At 37.7% G+C, this 22,659-nt stretch overlaps 1 protein-coding gene and 1 non-coding gene across 3 annotated transcripts; both read left to right on the forward strand.

Annotated features, from left to right (window-relative positions):
- Positions 1–8,192: 8,192 nt before the first annotated feature.
- LOC104241355 (protein trichome birefringence-like 3) lies at positions 8,193–11,515 on the forward strand. Its single transcript, XM_009796295.2, has 6 exons — positions 8,193–8,385; positions 8,479–8,695; positions 9,412–9,586; positions 9,718–9,917; positions 10,344–10,502; positions 10,924–11,515. The coding sequence occupies exons 1-6, from the start codon at positions 8,208–8,210 to the stop codon at positions 11,255–11,257; spliced, it is 1,263 nt and encodes a 420-aa protein (XP_009794597.1). The 5' UTR covers positions 8,193–8,207; the 3' UTR covers positions 11,258–11,515.
- Positions 11,516–13,185: 1,670 nt separating this feature from the next.
- LOC104241356 (uncharacterized) lies at positions 13,186–16,302 on the forward strand. Of its 2 annotated transcripts, XR_011404496.1 has the most exons (5): positions 13,186–13,226; positions 13,315–13,411; positions 15,582–15,643; positions 15,722–15,780; positions 15,863–16,302. It is a non-coding gene; the product is annotated as an uncharacterized protein (transcript). The 2 variants fall into 2 exon arrangements; XR_011404495.1 differs by lacking the exon at positions 13,186–13,226 and having other exon boundaries at positions 13,275–13,411.
- The last annotated feature ends 6,357 nt before the right edge of the window (positions 16,303–22,659 follow it).

The following is a 22,659-nucleotide window of genomic DNA, read 5'->3' on the forward strand; positions in this document are numbered from 1 at the left end:
AAGACTTTGTCAAATATGTGAAGTGGCAGTACCGAAGGGAGGCCCTCGAGGAGGTTCACGCTCGTGGTTTTGATTTATCGGCTGAGGTCAAAATTTCTAAGGGGATCAATGCCAAGGACAAGAAGTTGGTGTATCCCGTATCAATAAAACTCCAAGGGTTCGGGCAAATCTAGAGACGGAGAAGACCCTTATGGTCCTGGTAATGATGAGGGCTCTGGCAAAGACCAGGCTATTTAGGTGCCTTGTAGACTTTTCTTTGTTTTTACACCTTTGTTCTTTTTGTTGAGGTCATTTGGCCTTTGTAAAGATCTTTATATATATGTATATATATATATATATATATATATATATATATATAAAAGTCTTTTTTTACCTTCGGCAGTTTTTAAGCTTGTTTCCTTTCGCTGTTTTCTTTATGTATCGAATGCCTTAGCACGTAATAATTAGATCTTGTTCAGAGGTTTGACCAGGCCTTGTTTTCGATATTATTTTGCTTAAGACTCATGAGGAGATCGGTATGATCGGAAGCTCTTCCCAAGGTACTTAGAATATTTTAGATTACATTTTACCGAGGGTAGCCCTTTGAACTGGTTTAGAAATCTTGAAGGCCTTATGTTTTGGTTATGGGTCTCGGACGTCTCCGAGCCGTAATAAGATGCTCGTAGCCTTTTTATTTCGGGTGTTTCCCAATGGGCGCATTACCTCGAGTCATCTGGGCTTACCCAAGACAACGTCCCCGAATGGGGATGGCCGTAGCCTTTTTAATTCGGGCACTGCCTAATAGGCTTTGTGCCCCCAAGCTTTGTTATCCAAGGCCGTCCGAACCTGCCTTAGATGATAGTCCCCGAGTGAGGTGGCCCTTGGGCTCGATGTATTTAGGAGAATAAATGTAAGGAAGAAAAAATATTAGGGACAAAATATTTATCCGCAAGGTAGAAACTTCCTTTCATTTCTAAGCATAATATACAAAGTTACACATTTGTAGAAGCTTTGTGTCAGGGATCGGGTGGTCTATGTGGGCATGGTTCATTTGACCATTTGGCCCTTACAATAAATCATATCGACCGATCCTAGACTGTTCAAGCACAAAGTTTCTTTCCTTGCTAAAATCATTATTCGAGGGTGATGGCCCCAAGTATTTGAGACCGATCGTAGAGAAGCCTCGAATATTGTTGATGTGATCCTTAGCACCGATTCATGGCCGTTCTTCAATTCTAAGTTAGCACGATCTGTTGTTGCCTCATTAAAAACCATACCGGAAAACCCATTTGGGACAAAATCGGTTCAAGGGAAAAAGAGTGCAACACGTGCTTTCAGGCCTAAAAGTTGCATTGTTTCTTGAATATCACCTGCAAATGTTAGTCCAACATGTAAATAAAAGAAAATGAATGGAGTCGTACCTTAGTAGTACTATCATTTCAAGTGAGTTACGTTCTAGTTGTTTTGGTAGTCGCTCACCGTTCATTGCTCCAAGTTTGTATGATCCTTTTCTGGTGATCTCGATAATTTGATATTGACCTTCCCAGCTCGGCCCTAGTTTCCCTTCATTTGGGTTCCGGGTGCTTAGTGTGACCTTCCTTAACACGAAGTCCCCGACATTGAAGTGTCGAAGGTTGGCTCTTCGATTGCAATACCTTTCGATCTGCTATTTTTGTGTGGCCAACCGGACAAGGGCGGACTCGCGCCTTTTGTCTAATAATTCCTGGCTCGTATTCATGGCCTCATCATTTGATCCTTTAGTCTCATATCGGAACCTGAGACTCGGTTTTCCTACTTCGACCGGTATTAGATCCATAAACCAACAAGAATGGGGTGGCCCCGGTACTCGAATTCGAGGTCGTCCGGTATGCCCATAGTACTTCAAGCAAGATTCCGCCCATTTTCCTTTGGCGTCGATCAACCTCTTTTTTAGGTTTGGGAGTATGGTTTTGTTCATGGATTCTGCTTGCTCATTTCACTTGGGTGATAGGGTGTCGATAGGATCCTTTTGATCTTATGGTCATTGAAAAACTTACTCACTTTGCTGATGAACTGCTTCCCATTATCGCACACGATCTCGGCCGGCATCCCTAACCGACATATTATGTGGTCCCAAATGAAATCAATGTCCTCCTTCTCCCTAACTTTCTCAAACGCCTGGGCTTCCACCTATTTATAAAAATAATCAGTCATAAAAAATATAAATTGAGCCTTATAGGAAACCCATGGAAGGGGGACGACGATGTCTATCCCCCATTTCATGAACAGTCAGGGTGATAATATTGAATGCACTAGCTCCTTGAGTTGATGAATAATCGGAGCATTCCCTTAAAATCTATCGCATTTTCGTACGAACTCCTTCGCGTCCTTTTCTATGTGATAACTAAGAATTCTGGCCTATGTTATGCTCTTTTTTGCTTAGGTTTTGGATTAAAAGTGTGTACAAGTATTCCCGAAAGCTAACGTATTGTGCTTGTTTGCAGTGTTTGGTCAAAAAGAGACAAGAAAGTCATAACCAGCTCATAAAGGATTGAAACCTACACAACTTCAAAGCTGAGCTAAAGGCACTGATAGTAAAGAAATAGAAGCAGACGCAGAGGGTCCACCGCTGAGGCGGTCTTAACCACGCTCTCAAAGGTAGTAAGGTTTAGAGAGTCAGTTCTTGAGCTTAACAGTCACCGCTACCCGTAGTGAAATTGCACGGCAACGGTATCATCTGACGCGGCCGCGGTCCAATTCTCGCCCTCAGCGGAATTAAGAATCAGAGAACTATAGTTTGGAGCTCAAATTGAAAGGTGCGGTCCGTGATCATATTTCACCGTCGTGGTTGAAGGAGCACTGAGGCGGTTAATTTTCTGCTCCCAGCGGACTCAAGTTCAGATCTAGCTCAGAAGAGAAGAACCGAGTCTGCCCTTGCTTTTGCACGGCCGGGAATTCATAGCGTTGTGGCGACCTGTTTTCCGTTGTCAGCGGAATCTCCGTAGGGGAAATTTTGTCCGAAAATTTTAATTGTGTATAAATAGTTCTTTTTCAAATTTTTAGGGTATATGTTGTTTTGTGGAGCACGTGAACAGCCGCTTTTTGCTTTTTAGAGTAATTCTAGAACATCTTTAGCAATTAATCTTAGATTTCTCTCTTGTAATTACTTTTTATGGATTATATTTCATCTCCATCTTTGATTATAAGTAGATAAACCCATTAGCTAGGTTTGTGACCCAACCCTAGTGTGGGTATTTAATGGGTCTTCAATTTTCGGGCTTAAATGTTTATGGGTTAATGATATTTAGCTTTATTCATGCTTTAATTGCTGAATTGGTGGTTACAAATACTGATTTTTGCCTTTTTGACTTAGTCTCTTCTTGAGAAAGAGAGACTAAGTCTAGGAAATTTAGGCTAACAAGGAATTGGGGTGCATTCAAGAGATTGATAGCCCCAATTAAAGGGTTAAACCTAGAGATAGTAATACCGACTTGAGCCAATTTTGCTTGCATTGTCTAAACACCCAATTGGGCTTGAGAAAGCCAATTAGGGCAAAGTTACTCAAACTACCGAGAGGTATAGAGTGAGTAATTATTTGCAATAGTTATATCATGATCCCAATTACAACAAGTTTTCCCTAAGTTTTAGACTCCGTTAGATACTCACCGAGGTGTAAGTCACTTCCCTAGTGCCCTTTTACCATTTGAGAAAACCCTTACAAAACTATCATAATTAACTTATTTTTATTCTTCATTAGTGTGAAAAGTAGAATAGTAACCAAAACAAAGCATGATTGGAAGTGCAATTAAGAACATCACACATACCTAGATTATATAGAAACTCAATTCCAAACTAATATTAGCTCTCTGTGGAAATCGATCCTGACCCCTCGGGTAAAAGCTGCATCGACCACTCTTGCTATTCTATAGTGGAATAGGGTTGGAGACAATCACCATGTCGATCCAATAGTAGTCGAATCTGATTATTTTTCGAATTAATGATTCGACGCCCGAATGATTTTTGCGGGTGCCTTCGTGGACTTCCCTCAGAACATACTCGGTATCTCTTAGTCCTAGACATATTGCGAGTAGGCTATCAAACATTCTCCAGAAATAGGGTATCGTCTTTGGAGAAGCTGAACCGGGCCGCCTCGTATGCAAAGCCCTCTACTGCTTAGGTTTCGAGGGCAGTTTTTTGGTCTTCAGATACTCTATATACTTGTTTCTCCAATCCCAAGTTAGGCTTGTTGAGTTTATCTCTGCATGACCTTCTTCCACTACCGATCTCATGAGTTGTATGACCGGCCCCGAGTTGAACTCATCATCATTGACCGACGATCCCAAGTTAGCGAGAGCATCGGCCTCACTATTTTAATCCCGAGGCACATGTTGTAGGGTCCACTCCTTGAATCGATGTAAAGTTACTTGTAGTTTATCTAGGTATCTCTGCATTCATTCCCCCTGACATCGAACATTCCACTAACTTGGTTCATCATAATGAGGGAGTCACGCTTAGCTTCGATCACCTCTACCCCCAAGCTTTTGTCCAGTTCGAGACCTACAATCACAACCTCATACTTGGCCTCATTGTTAGTCAATTTTATGGTCCTAATAGATTGTCTAACTACACTACTTGATGGTGGCTTTAATATTATGCCAAGTCCGGGCCCCTTTGTGTTTTAGGCACCATCTGTAAAGAGGGTCTAGTTTCCCAAGGAAGTCCCCGAGTTTAATAACAATTCTCTTTCGACTTCGGGTATTAGGGCCGGCGTAAAGTCAGCCACGAAGTCTGCCAAAATTTGAGATTTGATGGCGGTACAGGGTCGATATTTGATATCGTACCCACTGATTTCCACGACCCATTTGGCCAATAGTCCCGAGAGTTCAGGTTTATGCATTATGTTCCTCAATGGGTAAGTAGTTACAACACACATAGGGTGGCATTGAAAGTATGGTTTTAGCTTCCTAGAGGCGCTTAGCAAAGCAAGAGCCAATTTTTCTAGGTGAGGATACCTAGTTTCGGCCTTGCCGAGAGTTCTGCTAACATAATAGATAGGAAATTGCGTACCTTCTTCTTTCTGGACCAGGACTCCACTTACCGCCACCTCAGATACTGCCAAGTATAGGTACAGCTGTTCGTCTGCCTTCGGAGTGTGAAGAAAAGGCGGGCTCGAGAGGTACCGTTTGAGTTTCTCCAAGGCTTGTTGGCACTCTGGGGTCCACGAGAAGTTAATGAAACCGTTTAAAACTCAGATTGTAGGCACGATTTGATCTTGTCGACCGAGTTGTTCCACGACCCTCGATCCGATGTTGTTGGCCGAGATACCTGAATCAATTAACACATACTTAACTCAAGATTTATTTATGAGTACAGATATTACCAGTGCATCGTTGTGGGGTTGCACAATCCCTTCTACACCTTCGTCGTTGAAAGACAAATTTCCTTCTGGCACATAATCTTGATTCTGTTTATCCCTTGTGATGGATACTTTGGTGCGCTTCAACATCGGCACATGGGGAACGTCGATCCCATCGACGATCATGTTAATGAGGTGCTGAGGTTCTTTCTGCTCGATCTGTTTATTAGCACTCTTTTCCTGAAATGATTCTTGGCTCGATCGCTCGGGAATTGTCGGAGATGCCCGTTGTTAAATAGCTGGGCTACTTCCTCTCTTAATTGTCGGCAATCTTCTATTTTGTGTCCGTAAGTGCCATGATATTTGCATATTAGATTAGGATCCCTTTGGGCTGGATCGGACTGTAGAGGTCGAGGCCATTTGGTGTCTTTGATGCGCCTGATGGCAGATACGATGGCGGTGGCGTCGACGTTAAAGTTGTATTTCGATAATTTTGGCACTTTTTGGGCCCGATGGTTCTGTCGAAACTGTTTCCACTTTTTTATCATTGGCTTCGATTTTTTTCTCTCCCGATTCTACCCGTTTTGTCAGCTCCTTGAGCATTTTTATGATCTCGGAGTCGGTTCCTGATTCATTTTCATTCGGCCTCTCTGCGACTGGTTCATTTCTGTTGATGGGTTGTCTTAGGCTCAATTTTGCTCGGGGCGCGGCTTTGGTTCTGGAGCTGGGCTATTGCTTCTTGTTGAGCCTGTAACATTTCGAAGATCACCCGCAAGTTGATCCTATCATCTTCGCCGCCGTGCATATTTTGTGCAACCGATCAGACTTCCCTGCAGATACTGTTTTTAGGATCGGTAGGCAAATTTGCATTGATGGCCACATGCGAGCTAGCGTCGATCGGGTCCGCAACTGGAGTTCCGTTGAGGTCGACAGGGGGCACCTCGTTACCGGGTGCATTGTTGTTCTCGCCATGGTGCCCGGATTCAGCATGGAGTTCGACATTTCAAACTTTAACCTGAAATCAAAGGCACTCCAAAGAACAAGTATAAAGTAGGGTGTGTTATAGAAGTTTGTATCAAATAGCTACTATTATCATTAGCCCCGCGGTGGGCACCAAACTGTTTACCCTCAAAATCGGATAACAATTGAATTTGTAATTGGTTTTAAGGATACATGGATTAATTTGACACAAAGCAATAAATTGGATTAGATTGAACAAGTAAAGATAAAAATAAATTCAAACCACACGCATAGGATAGTTTCAGCTTTAGCGAAATCTTCACCCTCGATCCGGGCTCACTGTGGCCAGCACTGATGAACAAGAAAAGAGCTACTAACAGAAAAAAGATAGTAATATATTGTCTTGGAATGCGTGTTACAATGTATGTTATGAATCGTCAGACCCTATTTATATAGTAGGAGAGTCTCGCTCTAGGTACAATTCTTATAAAAGGTAAAAATCTTCTAATTAACTGATTGTCGGTTCCCTATCGATACGTGCCGAGATCTCCGACGTGATATCCGGCCGATCATGGATATCACAGCCTTCTGTTGACCGTGCTTGATTACCTGACAACGTTCTTTGAAACTATTCAAAGCTAGGACTGGTCTCGAACCATGACCTCGATATTCTTGAGGATGGGCGTTGTGCCCCCGAACTCTGACTCGATGAGAATTTTGCCTCGATTTCGACCCCTTGTTATCATGCCTCGAGCTTGGCTTATTACGTCGGGGCCCGGGGTATATCACGAGCCCGGTTTTACCGTATACAATAATAATGTTTGCAAACCAAGTAAATTGTTGTCCCTAGTTAATCGAGAAATTTTATCTATTTAAAATCAGTTAACTACCATAAAAAGAAGAATTAAGAGCTTATATCAGTAGTTGCGTTTTGCCCTGTACAGTGAAATTCTCTTTCCTTGATGTCATCTTGTCTTTATTATCTTCTTATTTTCATTTCAATTTGTTATCATAATATAATCGCCACAACATACGCATAATGCTAAGTAGAAAAATCTATAGTATAAACAAAGTTAACAATTAATAGCCCTTTTTATATACAGGGTTGGTTGGAGAGTTATCACTATAGCTAGTCTCAGGTAGAAAAAGGAAAAAAGAAAGTGGCTTTTCTTTTTCTCTACTAATGATAGCTAATTTGATTGATATAACATGTCTTTTTAGTGCACTAAAAAATGAAAATAAAAAACGAAAAAATATCTGTATCTGGCTTATCCACGCTATCTTTAGCAAATGCTTCAACTAATTACTGATTAACGGCCTATGGAAGTAAACCTATATTACCAGTAAAAGGGCAGCTCGGTACACTAAGCTTCCGCTATGCGCGAGGTTCGGGAAAGGGTCAGACCACTAAGGGTCTATTGTATGCAGTCTAACCATGTATTTCTGCAAGAGATTGTTTCCACCACTTGAACCCGTGACCTTCTGATCACATGGCAGCAATTTTACCAGTTACGTCAAGGCTCCCTTCCTCTATATTACCAGTAAGCAAATGAATTAGCAGTATTAAACTCAAAAGAAAGCACAGTGAATTATTTAACTAAATAGAAAAAAAGCATATTGCTCCTTCAATATTTTTTTTGGTTTTCCCACCCAGTGTCTGGTACCCGCATTGGAGCCCAATTATATCCGGTGTCGCGCCGCATTGGGCCCCATTCAGGAGGAAGCGCTCCCTACAATAAATTTTTTCATACCCATGTCTCGAATCCGAGACCTCTAGTTAAGGGAAGAACAGTCTCATCCGCTCCACAACTTTATCCTTTGGTGGTATTGCTCCTTCAACACAGAACTACATAAATATTGTACATTGAGCCCTAAGCCCTCGAATTACTCTGCCTTCCCTTATTTCAAAGTTAAATTTTTCCTCACTTTCACAATGGGATGGACAAAATCTGCTCGAGGAAATTTATCTTTGCCAATAATCACAATCATTATATGTACAATAGGTTTCATTTCTCTCTTCTACATTGACAAAATCAGTACTTATCACTCTGTTCTCAGGTTCAAACCTTGTTCAAAATGCACCTTTACAAAGTCTAACAAATCTCATACAGGTGAACCATCTGTTTTAATACTAGTAAATCAAAACTGCACTACTTCATATATATTTTATCATCTTACTTAAAAGTATTTTCTTGGCTTAATAGATGTAAAAAGATTGGAAAACAATACTCTAAACGAGTATGATCGCTATGAATGCAATCATACTGATGGAAATTGGGTGTTCAATACTTCAATTAAGCCATTGTATACGGACAGGACTTGTTCATATATTGACAGGGAATATGCTTGTGTTAAGAATGGCCGAAACGATTCAGATTATCTATACTGGGAATGGCAGCCTGATGACTGTGTCTTGCCAAGGTTAGCAAGCTAATTGAAATGTCAATTCCTATTCTGTATTTTTATTATGGATATTTATGTGAAATTGGTTCTTGTTTTAATTTTTGATACATGTTACAGATCGAACATAGGAGTTCAATTCAAAGACTAGTCTATTAGGTGGGAATATTCAACTATCCTATAAATTTACTAACAATTTTCTTTGTAATTTATGAGAGACTCAATTGACTCATAACAATCGCCCCAATCTGAAGATCGAGGACTTTGTTGATCATGACAGGCGCCAGGCTTGAACCCCTCTGGCCAAGTTGGTCAAGGGTGGTATAATTTTATTTTCTTTTTGGGGTCATGACTCTCACCCTTCTAGTCCAAGCCACACCCCTGGCATGCCGTCCCAATTGGTCACGGCTGGCACCCCTTATGGGTCTAGACTACCATTCCGAGTACTCTACCAGAGTAGTCGTTGGAATTGTTTCCTTAACCATTGATCAACCTGCTCTGATATTAATTATTATAGGCTGAACCAGAGAATCTAACCAAAAGAGTGGCTTATTATATGGGAGAGCCCACTCAACCTATAAACTCATTACTAATTCGCTTGGCAACAATGAGATACTCGTTTGGTTCACAACATATCATGCACACTTATGACTAAAAAATCTCAATTATGAAATGAAAATCTTTCTTGCATTAACGGTGAAATAATTAACGTGTACTTTCTTCTATGACTCGACCAGGTTTGATCCTGAGATTGCCCTCATAAAACTTCAAGGAAAGAGGCTAATGTTTGTAGGTGATTCACTACAGAAAAATCAATGGCAATCTTTTGTGTGCTTGGTGGAATCTATAATCCCGGAAGACCAGAAGTCGATGAAAAAAATAAGTCGTGGGCATTCTGTCTTTAAAGCCGAGGTAAATACTAAATCGTACTGGTCAACATAAAGACCTTGCCCTTTTCAAGAATTCATTTAAAATATATATATATATATATATGAGTCCTGAGATCCAAATTCTGCAGCTAAATTTATCCACTTATTTTTCAGGAATACAACGCCAGCATTGAGTTCTACTGGGCACCATTCTTGGTGGAATCTAACACTGATTTTCATATCAAATTCAATCCAAATCAGAAAATCGTTAAGGTGGACTCAATTACACAACGTGCCCAAAATTGGCTTGGAGTTGATATCCTTGTTTTCAATACTTATGTTTGGTGGATGGGCCGACTCAAGATCAACACACTGTAAGTTCGGTGAAAATTTATTCACACCTGATATTTTACACTAAACTATACTAGTTAATCATGGTTAAGTAATATACTGAGGTATAAATCAACATACAATAGTAATTACTATGGTTTAAGTTATAGAAGTGCATCTAAAATACTTGTTGTGGATTTATTGATTTAGCGTAAATAACGGGTGTGAGTAAATTTTTACCCTGTCAATTCTTTAGTAATCTCTCTGATCCTTTTTATTAGTCATTTTAACTAAAGAATTTTGGTCAAAACTCACTTTAGACTACTAAGAAGTGTTTTTTCAGTTCCAGCCTTACTAATCCAAGAAGGCATATAGTTACTAGTTACTCATTTAAGAAAGAAATAAGTATAATAATTTGCAAATACGCCTTAATGATTAATGCTATTTAATATTTTTTGATTAAAATGCAGATGGGGTGAATTTCAAAATGGAGAGGAAGGCTATGAAGAATTAGACACACCAGTTTCTTACAAACTAGCTTTGCGGACATGGGCAAATTGGATTGATTCCACAATTGATTCCAATAAAACGCGTATTTTTTTCACCACCATGTCTCCTAGCCACGAAAGGTAAATATGTCTTTTTTTTTTCCTTTAAAATAACCTCATTGAAGGAGAGCTTTGGAGCATAAAGTTATCTCTGTGTGACCTATAGGTCACGGGTTTGAGTAGTGAAAGCAGAATATATTGCTCGGACTCTCCAAAAATGTTGTCGGGCGAGTGTCAGATCCTCCAAAAATAGTGTATTTTTGGAGGATCCGACACTATTGCGGCAGCATTTTGAAGAGTCTGTGCAACATAGGAAGCAGCTACTAATGCTTGAATTAAGGTAAACTGTCTATATTACACTTTGCGGTCATTCCCTGGAGTACCCTATGTGTATACGAGATGCTTTGTGCGTCGGTCTGCCTTTTTTTAAAAAGTAACGTCATTCATTTTGGTGGAACTTAAACTAACGCCATTTTATCAAACGTATATAATATTAATTCAGAAATAAAGATTGGGGCAACATAAATGGGATCATGTGCTACAATGAGACAAGACCGGTAATGAAAAAGGGACACTGGGGATTTGGTTCAAACAAAGAGATGATGAAAGTAGTGGCAAGTGTGATCAAAAGAATGAAAGTTCATGTTACTGTACTGAATATCACACAATTATCTGAGTACAGAATTGACGCTCATTCATCAATTTATGGTGAATCATATGGCAAATTATTGACTAATGAACAGAAAACTGATCCTTTGCGTTTTGCGGATTGTATACATTGGTGCTTGCCTGGAGTTCCTGATACATGGAATCGATTACTTTATGTGTATCTATAGCCACAAATAAAAAAGAAAAAAGAGGTCGAATAGTCCATGTCTCATTCATATTATTATTAACTTATGTGCTATGTGTAGCGGCGGGTGAATCCTACCCGATATCAGAATTGGATTAAATATTTATCGATTTCCGAGGATGATTTTAATGGCGATTGGTCTCCTCTTTTCCGGATGTCTAATGGTTTGGGAGATATTTTATATGGTTATTTTGTTGTATTTTGAATGAATCAAAATGGTAAAGCAAAATGTCATTACCATATGTGAATTGTAAATTATAAGTTGGTACATGATCCAACTGATAATAGCAACAAATGATCCTCTGTTTACTCACAGCTTGTTTTCCTCTTTTATTTATTTATTACTATTTAATAGTAATCAATACCGCCATCTGATCTTGAGATAACAGGAATTGGAAGTTTAACAACAAAAAAAACGAACGTTTGTGTCAAACTAATGTACTTTGTCATGATTACGTAACAAATGCCGTGAAAATACAAGTTAACTAACGATAGTTATTAGGTAATAAAAGAGTATGTGGAAGATCCATGCCTGTTATTATTAGTCTAGTATAAACATCAGATATGGATAAATTTTTACGAAAATGACTAAGGCTAGTTTTATTATACAAAAAAAAAAGTAAGGGTTAATTACACAAAAGGCCACTCAATGTACAATATTAGTGCAAAAGAATAATCAAACTAATAATTCTAACCACAAAATCACTCAACTTTAATTGATAAGGCCAAAATTGGTGAAATCTTGAAAATCATTAAAAACTATTTTAAACTAATGTTCCATGACAAATTAAAAAAGTCATGGATATCAAACTTCTATATGTCATTGCAAATAAATTCATTATTAGGCGTCCATTTGGATCGGTTTGTTTTAAGTGACTTTTAAGCCAAAATAGTTTTTAAGTCATAAGTTAGGAATTCTAACTTTTTGCTTTTGACTTGTTTTTGTCATTTTAGCTTAAAAACAAGTACTTAAAAGCATTTTTTTACTTTATTCAAACACTACAAAATGACTTAAAAGTTATTTTAGCTTAAAAGCACTTAAAACAAGTCAATCCAAACGGGCTCTAGGTTTTGTAGTTGTCTTACACCATGTCGTTTCATATACCTCAAACAGAGCAAAAAGAATTCCTTCTTAATGAGTAGGGTTGTATTATCTGATAATTCTCAATATTTGCTGGTAATATTTACAAAAACTGTCATAGGATTAAAGACATGAATTTTTCATTATCCTATGGTAAAGTTACCAAGAAATTTCACCCATTTTTCTTCTATTATCTTTCTTGGGAGTTTATGCAAGGTAATACATTGTACGTGAAACCTTAACAAAAATGCAATGAGCTTTTACCAAAAGTTAAAAATTTTCGTATATACTTGACGGATAATGGAGTCAAATATTGGGGCAAGTTACAGATTTGACCGGTCAACTAAAGATAATTTCGCTAAGCCAATATATAAAAGATATACATTGATTATATATAAAATATGTATATTTTTTGTATTTTATACATTAATATACAAAAATTATACTCCATCCATTTTAATTTATGTAAACCTACTTGATTGGGCACGGAGTTTTAAAAAAAGACTTTTGAATTTTTAGTGTAAAATAAAGCACATATACTTTGTGTGACTATAAATCATTGCATAAAAATAAATTGTTTCAAATGTGAAAAGAGATATTTCTTTTTGGTAAAAAATAAAAAGCAACTAAATTCACATAAATTAAAATGAAAGGAGTTTATTTTGCCGGCTATTATTTTTTAGAGCGGCTATCTTAGGTAGTTTCCTTTCTTTTTCTTCTTTTACCTCCTCGTCTTTTTACTGCTGGCCCATATCTGTAAGCCCATAATTACTCAGACCACATAGCCCACTAGTCCAGTCACCTTATAAATATTATTTCCCCAACAGTTAATCCAATTCCTCGTTTCGCAAGTTAGGGTTTCATCAATCTCGTCCGTTCCTTTTGCTCACCTTTTCGATTTTTCATAATAAAAATCTGTAGTTGTTTATTTATTGCTTCACTTTCTTAATTGTTGATAGTTGGTGCAATCTCAGCCATGGCTGGTGGAGGAAATTTCCTTCATAGAGTTATTTCTTATGTCGCCAATGAATTAATCGTCAATGGCCTCGCCAACAGGTAATTATTTTTATAAACTGTTTGATTGAGCTTTGAGTTATTTCTTTCCGTTTAAATTCAAATTTATAGTTTTATTATTCTTTTCAAGTCAAAATTGAATTTTTTTTAGGGAAGGTGACATAAGTTGAGCTTTTATTGAAGAAGTGAGGATTTCTATAGCCAACCCCATCTATTTTGGGACTGAGGCATAGTTATTGTTATTGTTTGGAAGGGGGGTGACAATATTGAGCTTTTTTATAACTTACTGTAATCAATTTCGTGCATATATTCTCTCGTAAAAGAATCATCTTTACTTTTTGTTGCACCTCAAATTTTGCTTGATCATTTAATAAAAGAAAAATTCGTTAGTAGTGAAGAAAGCTCGCTGCTATGAATACGATGCAATAATCCACCTTGGTGAGGCGTGTGTCAAATGCCAATATTAGGAACCTTAAGATAGGAACCTTAAGATGGGTTTGTCTTGTATGAAAGATCTGCCATTTATTCGTTGGTGATGTATATCGCTGTTAAACGGGTCGGTTGGGGTGGATTGGTTTGGGGATGCTGTAAATGGGTTGGGCAACAATGGTTTAAAACCCAAGCCACCCATATTTAATAGGGGTTGAGTGATGGATTATATAGGTCAACCCATGTTCTGTAAAAGTATCTCCCAAAAATGAAAAATGAAATTATGAAATGGGTTATCTTTCTGCTGCCCGCTATAGCATTTTGCTGATAGTATCTCCCAAAAATGAAATAAATCTAAGTTTGTGTTTGTTAATTTCATTTGTGAGCTATGTTATTATAATTAGACATTAGTTTACATGTTTTAGTGAATTCAAAACTATTTCTGAATGAGCTCAGTTCTCATCTATTTTTATTTATGATCCAATCTGGAGTCTCTAAAAATGACAACTTTAGAATTGATATAAAGTTAAATATTGAGAAGGAAACATCTCTCCAAATGAAAGAAAAATAGTTCTTTGGAAGAAAAAAAGAAGAAAAAAATCACCACAAATGACTAATTTGATTGCAAATTTGAAACCTCACTTTAGGTTAAAGGAACAAAACTCATCCTCTGGCTCTTAATCCTCCAATAGTTGAAGTTCAGAAATGCAGAGCACTGTTTCTATGAAAGCACTGTTTTATTTATTGTATTTTGTGGTTCTCTCCATTTTAATTTTCTGGTTTTTTGTCTATTTTTTTTGTTTCTCTATCTTTTTCTTTTCCATTGCATGAAATGCTACAAAGGGAATATATACTTTCCTTCTTTAAATATTTATAATGTCGAATAACTAATTTCTGAAAGTAATCACATTCACCCATATTTGGCTGTTCCTGAATCTGCACCTCTTCACAAGATAACTCATTCAGCATGGAACGTGAGACAAAGTAGGACACTTTCTCGTGCTTGTCATTGGACAGTGACAAAAATATGATAGCTGGTTGAACAAGAAAAGCTAGTAAAGCTCATTTTTTAGAAAAAAATCAGAACCAGAAAAAGAAACAACTTTTCTTATGCAAAAGTTACGTATCCTTGGTCATCTTCTAAAAAATCTGATGAATTGAGGCTGCTTGGTCATCTCCTCATTTTAATTTTGTACGTTTGTAATGGTTGTGAGATGATATACATCTTCTTATCGTTATTCTATCTTAGTGCATGTTGAGAAAGACATTTCTTTTTCCAAGTATCTGTTTCCATGATGTCATTTGCTTTGACTGGAACAAAGATGTCCTTTCATCAATTCCAGGGTGGTTTGCTGTGTGCTGTCGTATATGTGAATCTTATGTCGTAGTGCATCCCAATCCTTGTCTCTTGCTATGCAACTACAAGCAAAGTCAAAGGTGATTTTCATTTTTGTGTAGTTTTAACTAAACAAAGAACAAGAAACCTATTAAATTTGGTTGCCTTACATTAAATATGTGGTAGCCTATTGGACTAAGTCATCCTCGTTTGTTCTGTTGCCTACTATTTCTGGTAGTCATCGTAGTTGTTTCGGAAACGTTATGCAGTCTTAGGAACTTTGTATCATGTCACTAGGTTGTTGGGTAAAAGGAAAACTATACTTGTCTAAATTTTTTTATAGATGTACACTTTTTTATTCTCAGTGGAAAGAAAAGAAAAGGAAAGGAAGTCCTTTTAGTAATTTTGGTAATGCCTACTAAAATGCCTTCTTCCTCTTTATCATAGCCCTGCTTTTCAAAGATTTGCAGTGAGGTCATCAAGAAGAATGGAGGATCTATCTAAAATGGGTAACTACTATTTCCAGCATTTCCCTTGTCCTCTTGAAGCTTTTAGGCTGTTGTGACCATTTGTTTTGGTACTTGCAGCTCAGCAGAAGAGGCAAGAACTTGTTAATAAGGTGGAGGATGTGTCCAAAAATTTTGAGGTATCAAATCTGAAGCTCTTCACAATCAAATATATATAACCTTGTGCTAGTGATTAATTTATTTTCCGATTTACGTTTGCAGTCTTTCAAGAACCAATGATTTGGAAGCTTGGTGTACAGGGTATCTCCTAGCGTGTTTGGATTGGATTTTAAGCTGGTCAAATCAGCTTTTAAGCTCTTTTTAGCTTTTTTCACTATTTGGCGCAGTCAAAAGTGCTTAAAACAAGCCAAAAGCACTAATTTGGTCAACCCAACTTATTGTTTTTTGGCCTATTTCTGACTTCCGTTACTTCTAAGCTTCAAGCATGAAGGAATTCAAAAGCTTGTTTCTGTCTTTTCAACTATTTTTTGTTTGGCAAATTGCTACTAATATAATACGTGGGAGTTGGGACTTGGAGAGGACATGAAGGACATTTTCAGAAATATGTTGTTTATTCATTGTACAATCTGCTTTGTAGACTTTGGACTTGTCAAAAAGCTCGGCTACCTTTTCAACTAATTCCATTCGCTTTCTAGATTAAAGACTCAGTTGCCTCATTTCTGTTCTTTTTCCGTTCCGTCTTTTATATTCCAGGTGCATAAAGATTATTCTAACGAGAAATAATAAATAAAATCTATATCTATATATTTATATAAAGCTGGGCAATTGAAAAGCTTATGTGGCATGTCTCTTAAGCCACCATTCTTATTTATCTTTTTTTCTCAGATTTTCACAATTTTTTCCTCGTTTTTCCCTTCTTCAATTTATTTTCCATTCTGATATGTTAATGCCTTTACATAAAGTTTCATTTATAAAATTAATTATTCTTTCAGTTACAGCTTTATGCTATCATGGATTTCTCCAAATTTTTTCAATTGCACCTTATACACGCATCACTTAATTACAGAATTTGAAAGGACTCTTCACCATTATATTTTTAAACCATTATATAACAGATACACCATATCCAAACATCCTGCAGTATGATTTAGCATAAATAGGTTTATTGTTCTGATGAATGAGATAATGGGACCAAGCCATTAGCAATCCAAGGTCATTTTCTAATTTCGCATATGGCAACAACACCATCACTATATATTTGGACGTATGGTTGTATCAGCACCATAGCTCTTTCTTGATCCTACACCGGTCCCATGGAAATGCAAAAGGAGTCAGGCTTCCGCTAGGGGTTTAAAGTTTCATGGATATCATGAGGGTGAAGCAAGCGATTGAAGAAGAAAGGAAACGGGGATAGAAGCGTTGTAGAAGTTCTCCACTGAAACAACAACCATTTTGATATATCCTTTTACATGGACTTGTGTGATTGTAGTTTTGTTTCTCTTGAAAGTTTCAATTGTCCCCTCTCCTGTTTTTTTATTGAAGCACTTTGATCGTCCATATATAAAAGAACACATCGAATTTATTGGCTAAAATGATACAAGTATTCCAGGAAAATTCTAATTTTTTGTGAATTTTGCATAAAATTAGGAAGAAAACTACTGTAGTCCAATTTAAAATTTTACATACAGAGAGAAGCGAAAAAAAGAGAGCAATAAAGTCAGTTGAAAAGCTTCCACGCTTAAATTTAATTGCAGAACCGATGCTAACTTTATGAGGATTGTTATCAATCGGTTCGGACCTCCACTTAGTTTCACCCAAGCTTCATCCTGGTCATGGATAGATCACCCAGGTTCGGGTCCATAAGCGGTGACAATTGCCCTATGAAGACTCGCTTTCGCTACGATTTCGCTGGGTTCCCTTAACCAAGCCACTGTCTATGAGTCGCCGGCTCATTCTTCAACAGGTCCTTTATTTGTAAGATCCGCATAGAAATATGTCACTAATGTGAGTAAAGTCAAAGCAACAGTAGTGTTTATATCATTTGTGGGTGCGACTAACTCCTCATGAGGTAATTGTATGATTTTCCAAGGTAAAAGAGCTCCTGACCAATTAGAAACAAAAATAAATAAAAATATAGTGCCAATAAAAGTAGCCCAGGCCCATATTCTTCGCCAATTTGAGTTTTTCATCTAGTATATAAATATATGATTATATGATTTGTTTCTAAGTTTACTAGATTGAAAATTTCTAACATTCAAAAACGTATAGATCCAATGTCACATTCAGTAAAGATTATTAGTGGTGGTATACAATCGATTTGCGCACTAATGAAGATCTTTATACTGACGCTCTTTTTTTATTATTTCTTTCTGCCATATTCTTAATAGTGGGTTGGTTACACCTACAACCAAAATGGAAACCGAAATGGTTACACCTGAACTCAAAGCTACGATCAGATCCGATCCTATTCGACCCAACCCCGGAACTTAGAACGGCCATTAGAAAATGGAGCTGCTTGAAAGCAGATTTCAAAATTACATAGGTGAATGTAGAGATCACCAGTGTCCTACTCGAGACGAAGTACTTGTTGAAGTGTATCGAAGTCGTGGGTAGTAAAGAAAATTTAGATGCTATATTTCCAGGATTGGGATTCGTAAATATGTTAATAGATTCTTGATCTATATCTTCCATTTTTAGGTATGTGTTATGTCTATGTAATCGGGACCTCTCATGAGAAATTAGATCCCGACTTGTTAGAGATTACCAAGGTTCAGTGAGCATCATGCCGAATCTCTCTACCATTTTCTTCTCTTCTACTTTGGCCAATATGAGTTCACATAGTACTAGAAGTTTTATCATAGTATTCATTCTTATGGGAATGGGAACAAAAAACAGGAGATAATTTTTCTCAAAATATAGACAAACGGAAGTTTAACTCCGAAAGAAGCATTTCATGAAGCATCTAGAAATTTCCAAATCATTCCCGCAAGAGATCTGGACCCCTTCTTCTGATCTTTCGAGAAAAAAAAATCATTCTCTTCATAAAAAATGGAAGAGCAAGACGGGCTAGGGCTGGCACATTAATAGGATATTCAATTTATGATAACGATGGCGGATAAACCAGATAATAATCTTACTTGTCCCTGACGTTAAAGTGTTGGGAATTTTCGGGGACACCTATTTCAGTTGTTGTGCTTTTTGAAATTACCTATACAAGGGTTCAAGTTTCGATCGATATTTGCGAAGTTGATTATCCCTCTTAAAATAGGATATAACCTAACACCTTACGGCACGAGATGACGACAGCCATGCACCATCTGTGTCTGCGTTCCCGAAGGCACCCCTCTCTTTCAAGATGATTCGCGGTATGTCAAGCCCCGGTAAGGTTCTTCGTTTTGCATCAGACTAAGCTTCCCCCTTCTATCTCTTCTTTAGCTAATGATGAAACTAATCCTTAAAGTCAAAATAGTCCATGAAAGCGTCTATTTTTTCCGTTCAAGAAATTACTTATGTAAAGATGGGGTGAGTCTCTTATAAGATTTTTTTGTTCTATTTTCTTCTATTAGTTAGCTTGGATTGAGAAAGTTCCACCCAATAGATAACCATGTATGTGTAGACTGAAATGGTCTCATGAATCCGGTCAACGGTAGCCTAAGAGCAAGTCAAAATTATGAGAAAGGCGCGAGAAGTTTTGTGAAGGTAGAGAGAGATTTTCAAATCATACTTCGGGTTGGTGTTCCGCGTGTTAAGACGGCATAGACCGCCCCAGGCTTCGCCCTAATTCCCATCTAAGGTTGAATAAGATTAGATTAGTCTCACTAAATTCGTTCTCGAATGATTCACTGATGGAATTAAACCTAGGTCTATAAAAAATTTCTTGTGATTCCCCTTTTTTTTCGACAAAGGCATACACGCATTGATAGGGAACCCAAAGAAGAGCTAGAAAAAGGAAAGTGGCACCCTAACTTAATAGCTCCATTTCTTGTTCCTGAGAGAAAGGTACGCTTAGCCCTTGATATATTGATATTTCTTAATCCTGGCAGCCAACGATAATGAATAGAGAGTTAAATGTGAGGCTATAGTCAAAAGCGAGCCAATGAGCTTCTCAGTTAATGAAGAGCTTCCCTTGATGTGAGTAGAACTATCTATTTGACTTATTACAAATGTGGTCCTCCATTCCTACTTTGAGGAGTAGATTGAAGGGCTTATCGTTTCTCTTACTGCTACTCTCGTCCCCGTCTCGCAGACGACCGATCTGCTGCCTTAACTTTAGAAAAATCATTTTTGTTCAGCATTTTTTTCTAGAAGTAGGCCACAATAGCGGTCTGGAAGAGAGGAAGGGGGACCTCCTCTAGGAACAAAAGGAACTAACTGTGCGGGTCGCCGGCATAGCTTCGGATTCCCAGAGAGAGTAGAATAGAAGAGTTTGTCGACTCTTTTTAGTTTTAGAAGGTTTATATAAGTGTTTGTAGACGCCTCCTTCTTAGTCAATGGGGCACAACATGTTCGGCATCTAATACAAAAGAGAGAATCTACTTCAGATAACCACGTCTCTGCTAGAGTCAATAATTTTATATGAGGAACTACTAAACTCAATCATTTGTTGTCGTTAATCTTCAGTTTTCTGTTGAGGTCTATCCTACAAAGGTACTCAAATTGGATGATCAATTTCTAAGTTTCGTCGTAAACCTAATTGGTTATTTCCAATTATGTAAATTAATAGTTCAAACCACACTCAAAGGTATGGCATTTCCCATTTTTATAGGAGCTTATGTACCAAAAATAATGGTATCTCCAATTATAGCCCTTCTGGATATAAAATATATCTCTTCTCACCATCCTCATAGTGTATGAGACAAATTTATGCATTTTGATTAGAGTCATATTCTGTGGTTATGATTCTACCATATATGTCTTTTTCACTCCGTCGAAAATCGATTTTACGGTATAGACGCTTATGACCTCCCCCTCTATGCCTTGTGGTAATGATTCCTCTGCATTATGACCTTTACCACAATGCTACTGTCCATAGATCAAATTATTTTGTGGATTCGATTTCACTTGACTGTCTACTATTCCATTTCATGTTCTCGGGTAGAAGTTTTGTAATAAATGTATCGCCATGCCATGTAAATATTTTTATTTAAGTACTTTTCTTTCTAAGAGGTGGAATAGAATAACTTGGTTGAAGTATAATGATCATACGTGGGTGTGGAAATGCATAAGAACCCTTGAATGGAAATGAGATGTAACTCCAGTTCCTTCGGAATCGGTAATCAATGTTATTTCCGGTAGGGGCAGTTGACAATTGAATCCGATTTTGACCATTATTATCATATCCGTAATAGTGCAAAAAGAAGGCTGACTCCAAGTTGTTCAAGAATAATGGCGTTGAGCAATTGCAATAATCGGGTTCATTGATATTCCTCGTATAGTAGATATTATCACACATACAATCAGTGGCGAAGCCAGAAATTTTCCTTAGGGTGTTCAAACTTGAAAGAAGTAAAAAAAAATCTTTGACAAAGGGTGTTCAATATATGTTAAATACCTCTAAAATCTAATATTTTACCTATATACGTAGTGTAATTTTCCAACGAAGGTTGGTCAACTGGCCACCCTTACCATAGTGTAGCTTCGCCCATGCATACAATCATACTCAATTCGATGGAATTGCTTGATCTTAACGGGAATCTTCTATAATTTCACACGTGATGGGTTATTTCTTGGTTTCGTCCAATCATTAATAACTTTATTATTTTTAAATAATAGTAGATAAAAACAACTCTTGTAAGGGTCCTATTAAAACCAAGAAATATAGGCCTATAATTCTGGAATTAAATCAAAAAAGCCTTTTTAACTCAATGGTAGAGTAACGTCATGGTAAGGCGTAAGTCATTAGTTCAAATCCGATAAGGGGCTTTGTAAAACTCCAATCTAGTATTCATATTTGATTCATATTTGAGGGGAAAATTGTATTTTTATTTGTAACAAAAAAAAACCTGTCAGTCGTCTCATGAGTTACCACTCTATTTCTCCCATTTCTGCTTCTTATTGCTTTGTCTATCGGTTCTATGAGTGATCGGGTTGGCTGGCTCGGGTTCGGAAAGGTTTTGAGAAGGTTTGAGACACTTAGTCTCTTTTGAGGAAGCTTAAGTTGGAAAAGTCAACCAGATGTTGACTTATGTGTTAGAGGGCTCGAATGTGAGTTCTGATGGTTCAGTTAGCTTCGAGAGGTGATTTTGGACTTAGGAGCATGACTGGAATGAGTTTTGGAGGTTCAGAGTAGATTTAGGCTTGAATTGGCGAAGTTGAGATTTTGGCGATTTTCGGTTGGTAGGTGAGATTTTGATATAGGGGTCAGAATGAAATTCCGAGAGTTGTAGTAGCTTCGTGGTGTCATTTGGGATGTGTGTGCAAAATTTCATGTCATTTGGACGTGGTTTGGTTGGTGTTTTTTATCAAAAGTGGAATTCGAAAGATTTTGAAAACTTAGGCTTGAATCCGATGTGTTTTGGATGATTCGATGTTGTTTGAGGTGTTTTGAAGATTGGTACAAGATTGAATAAGGTTTTGGGATATGTTTGTGCTTTTGGTTGAGGTCCCGGGGGCCTCGGGGTGATTTCGGATGGTTGACGGAGAGTTTGGAATTTTGAAGAATGCTGTAGATTTTCTGCTTCTGGTATTTCCGCACCTGCGGATTGGGAACTACATGTGCGATGCCGCAGATGCGAGAAGAGAGGTCGCAGAAGTGGAAAAGGCCTGGGAAGGCAGGAACCGCAAATGCGGTTGTGGGACCGCACCTGCGAAGGCGCAAATGCGGTTATGGCATCGCAGATGCGGAAAATGGGAAGTTAAGTGAGGACCACAGATGCGGTGGCCTTTACCGCATAAGCAGTAAATTGGCCGCATATACGAAAATGTCTGGGCCAGAAGGTATAAATTGTGTCCTTTGCGATTTTTGAGCTATTTCACCATTTTTTTAGTCGGCTTTAGAGCTTTTTGGACGATTTTGAACGATTTTGAAGAGGGATTTCAAGGGAACTTCATTGAGGTAA

The sequence above is a fragment of the Nicotiana sylvestris genome, chromosome 12, assembly GCF_000393655.2.
Source record: "Nicotiana sylvestris chromosome 12, ASM39365v2, whole genome shotgun sequence".
NCBI classification, from domain to species: domain Eukaryota; kingdom Viridiplantae; phylum Streptophyta; class Magnoliopsida; order Solanales; family Solanaceae; genus Nicotiana; species Nicotiana sylvestris.

Excerpts from the sequence above, each read along its gene's own strand:
- LOC104241355 (XM_009796295.2), top strand. The coding sequence starts at position 8,208 with ATGGGATGGACAAAATCTGCTCGAGGAAATTTATCTTTGCCAATAATC. Across the intron at positions 9,918-10,343 it reads CGACTCAAGATCAACACACT|ATGGGGTGAATTTCAAAATG; the intron begins GTAAGTTCGGTG and ends ATTAAAATGCAG. Across the intron at positions 10,503-10,923 it reads ATGTCTCCTAGCCACGAAAG|AAATAAAGATTGGGGCAACA; the intron begins GTAAATATGTCT and ends ATATTAATTCAG.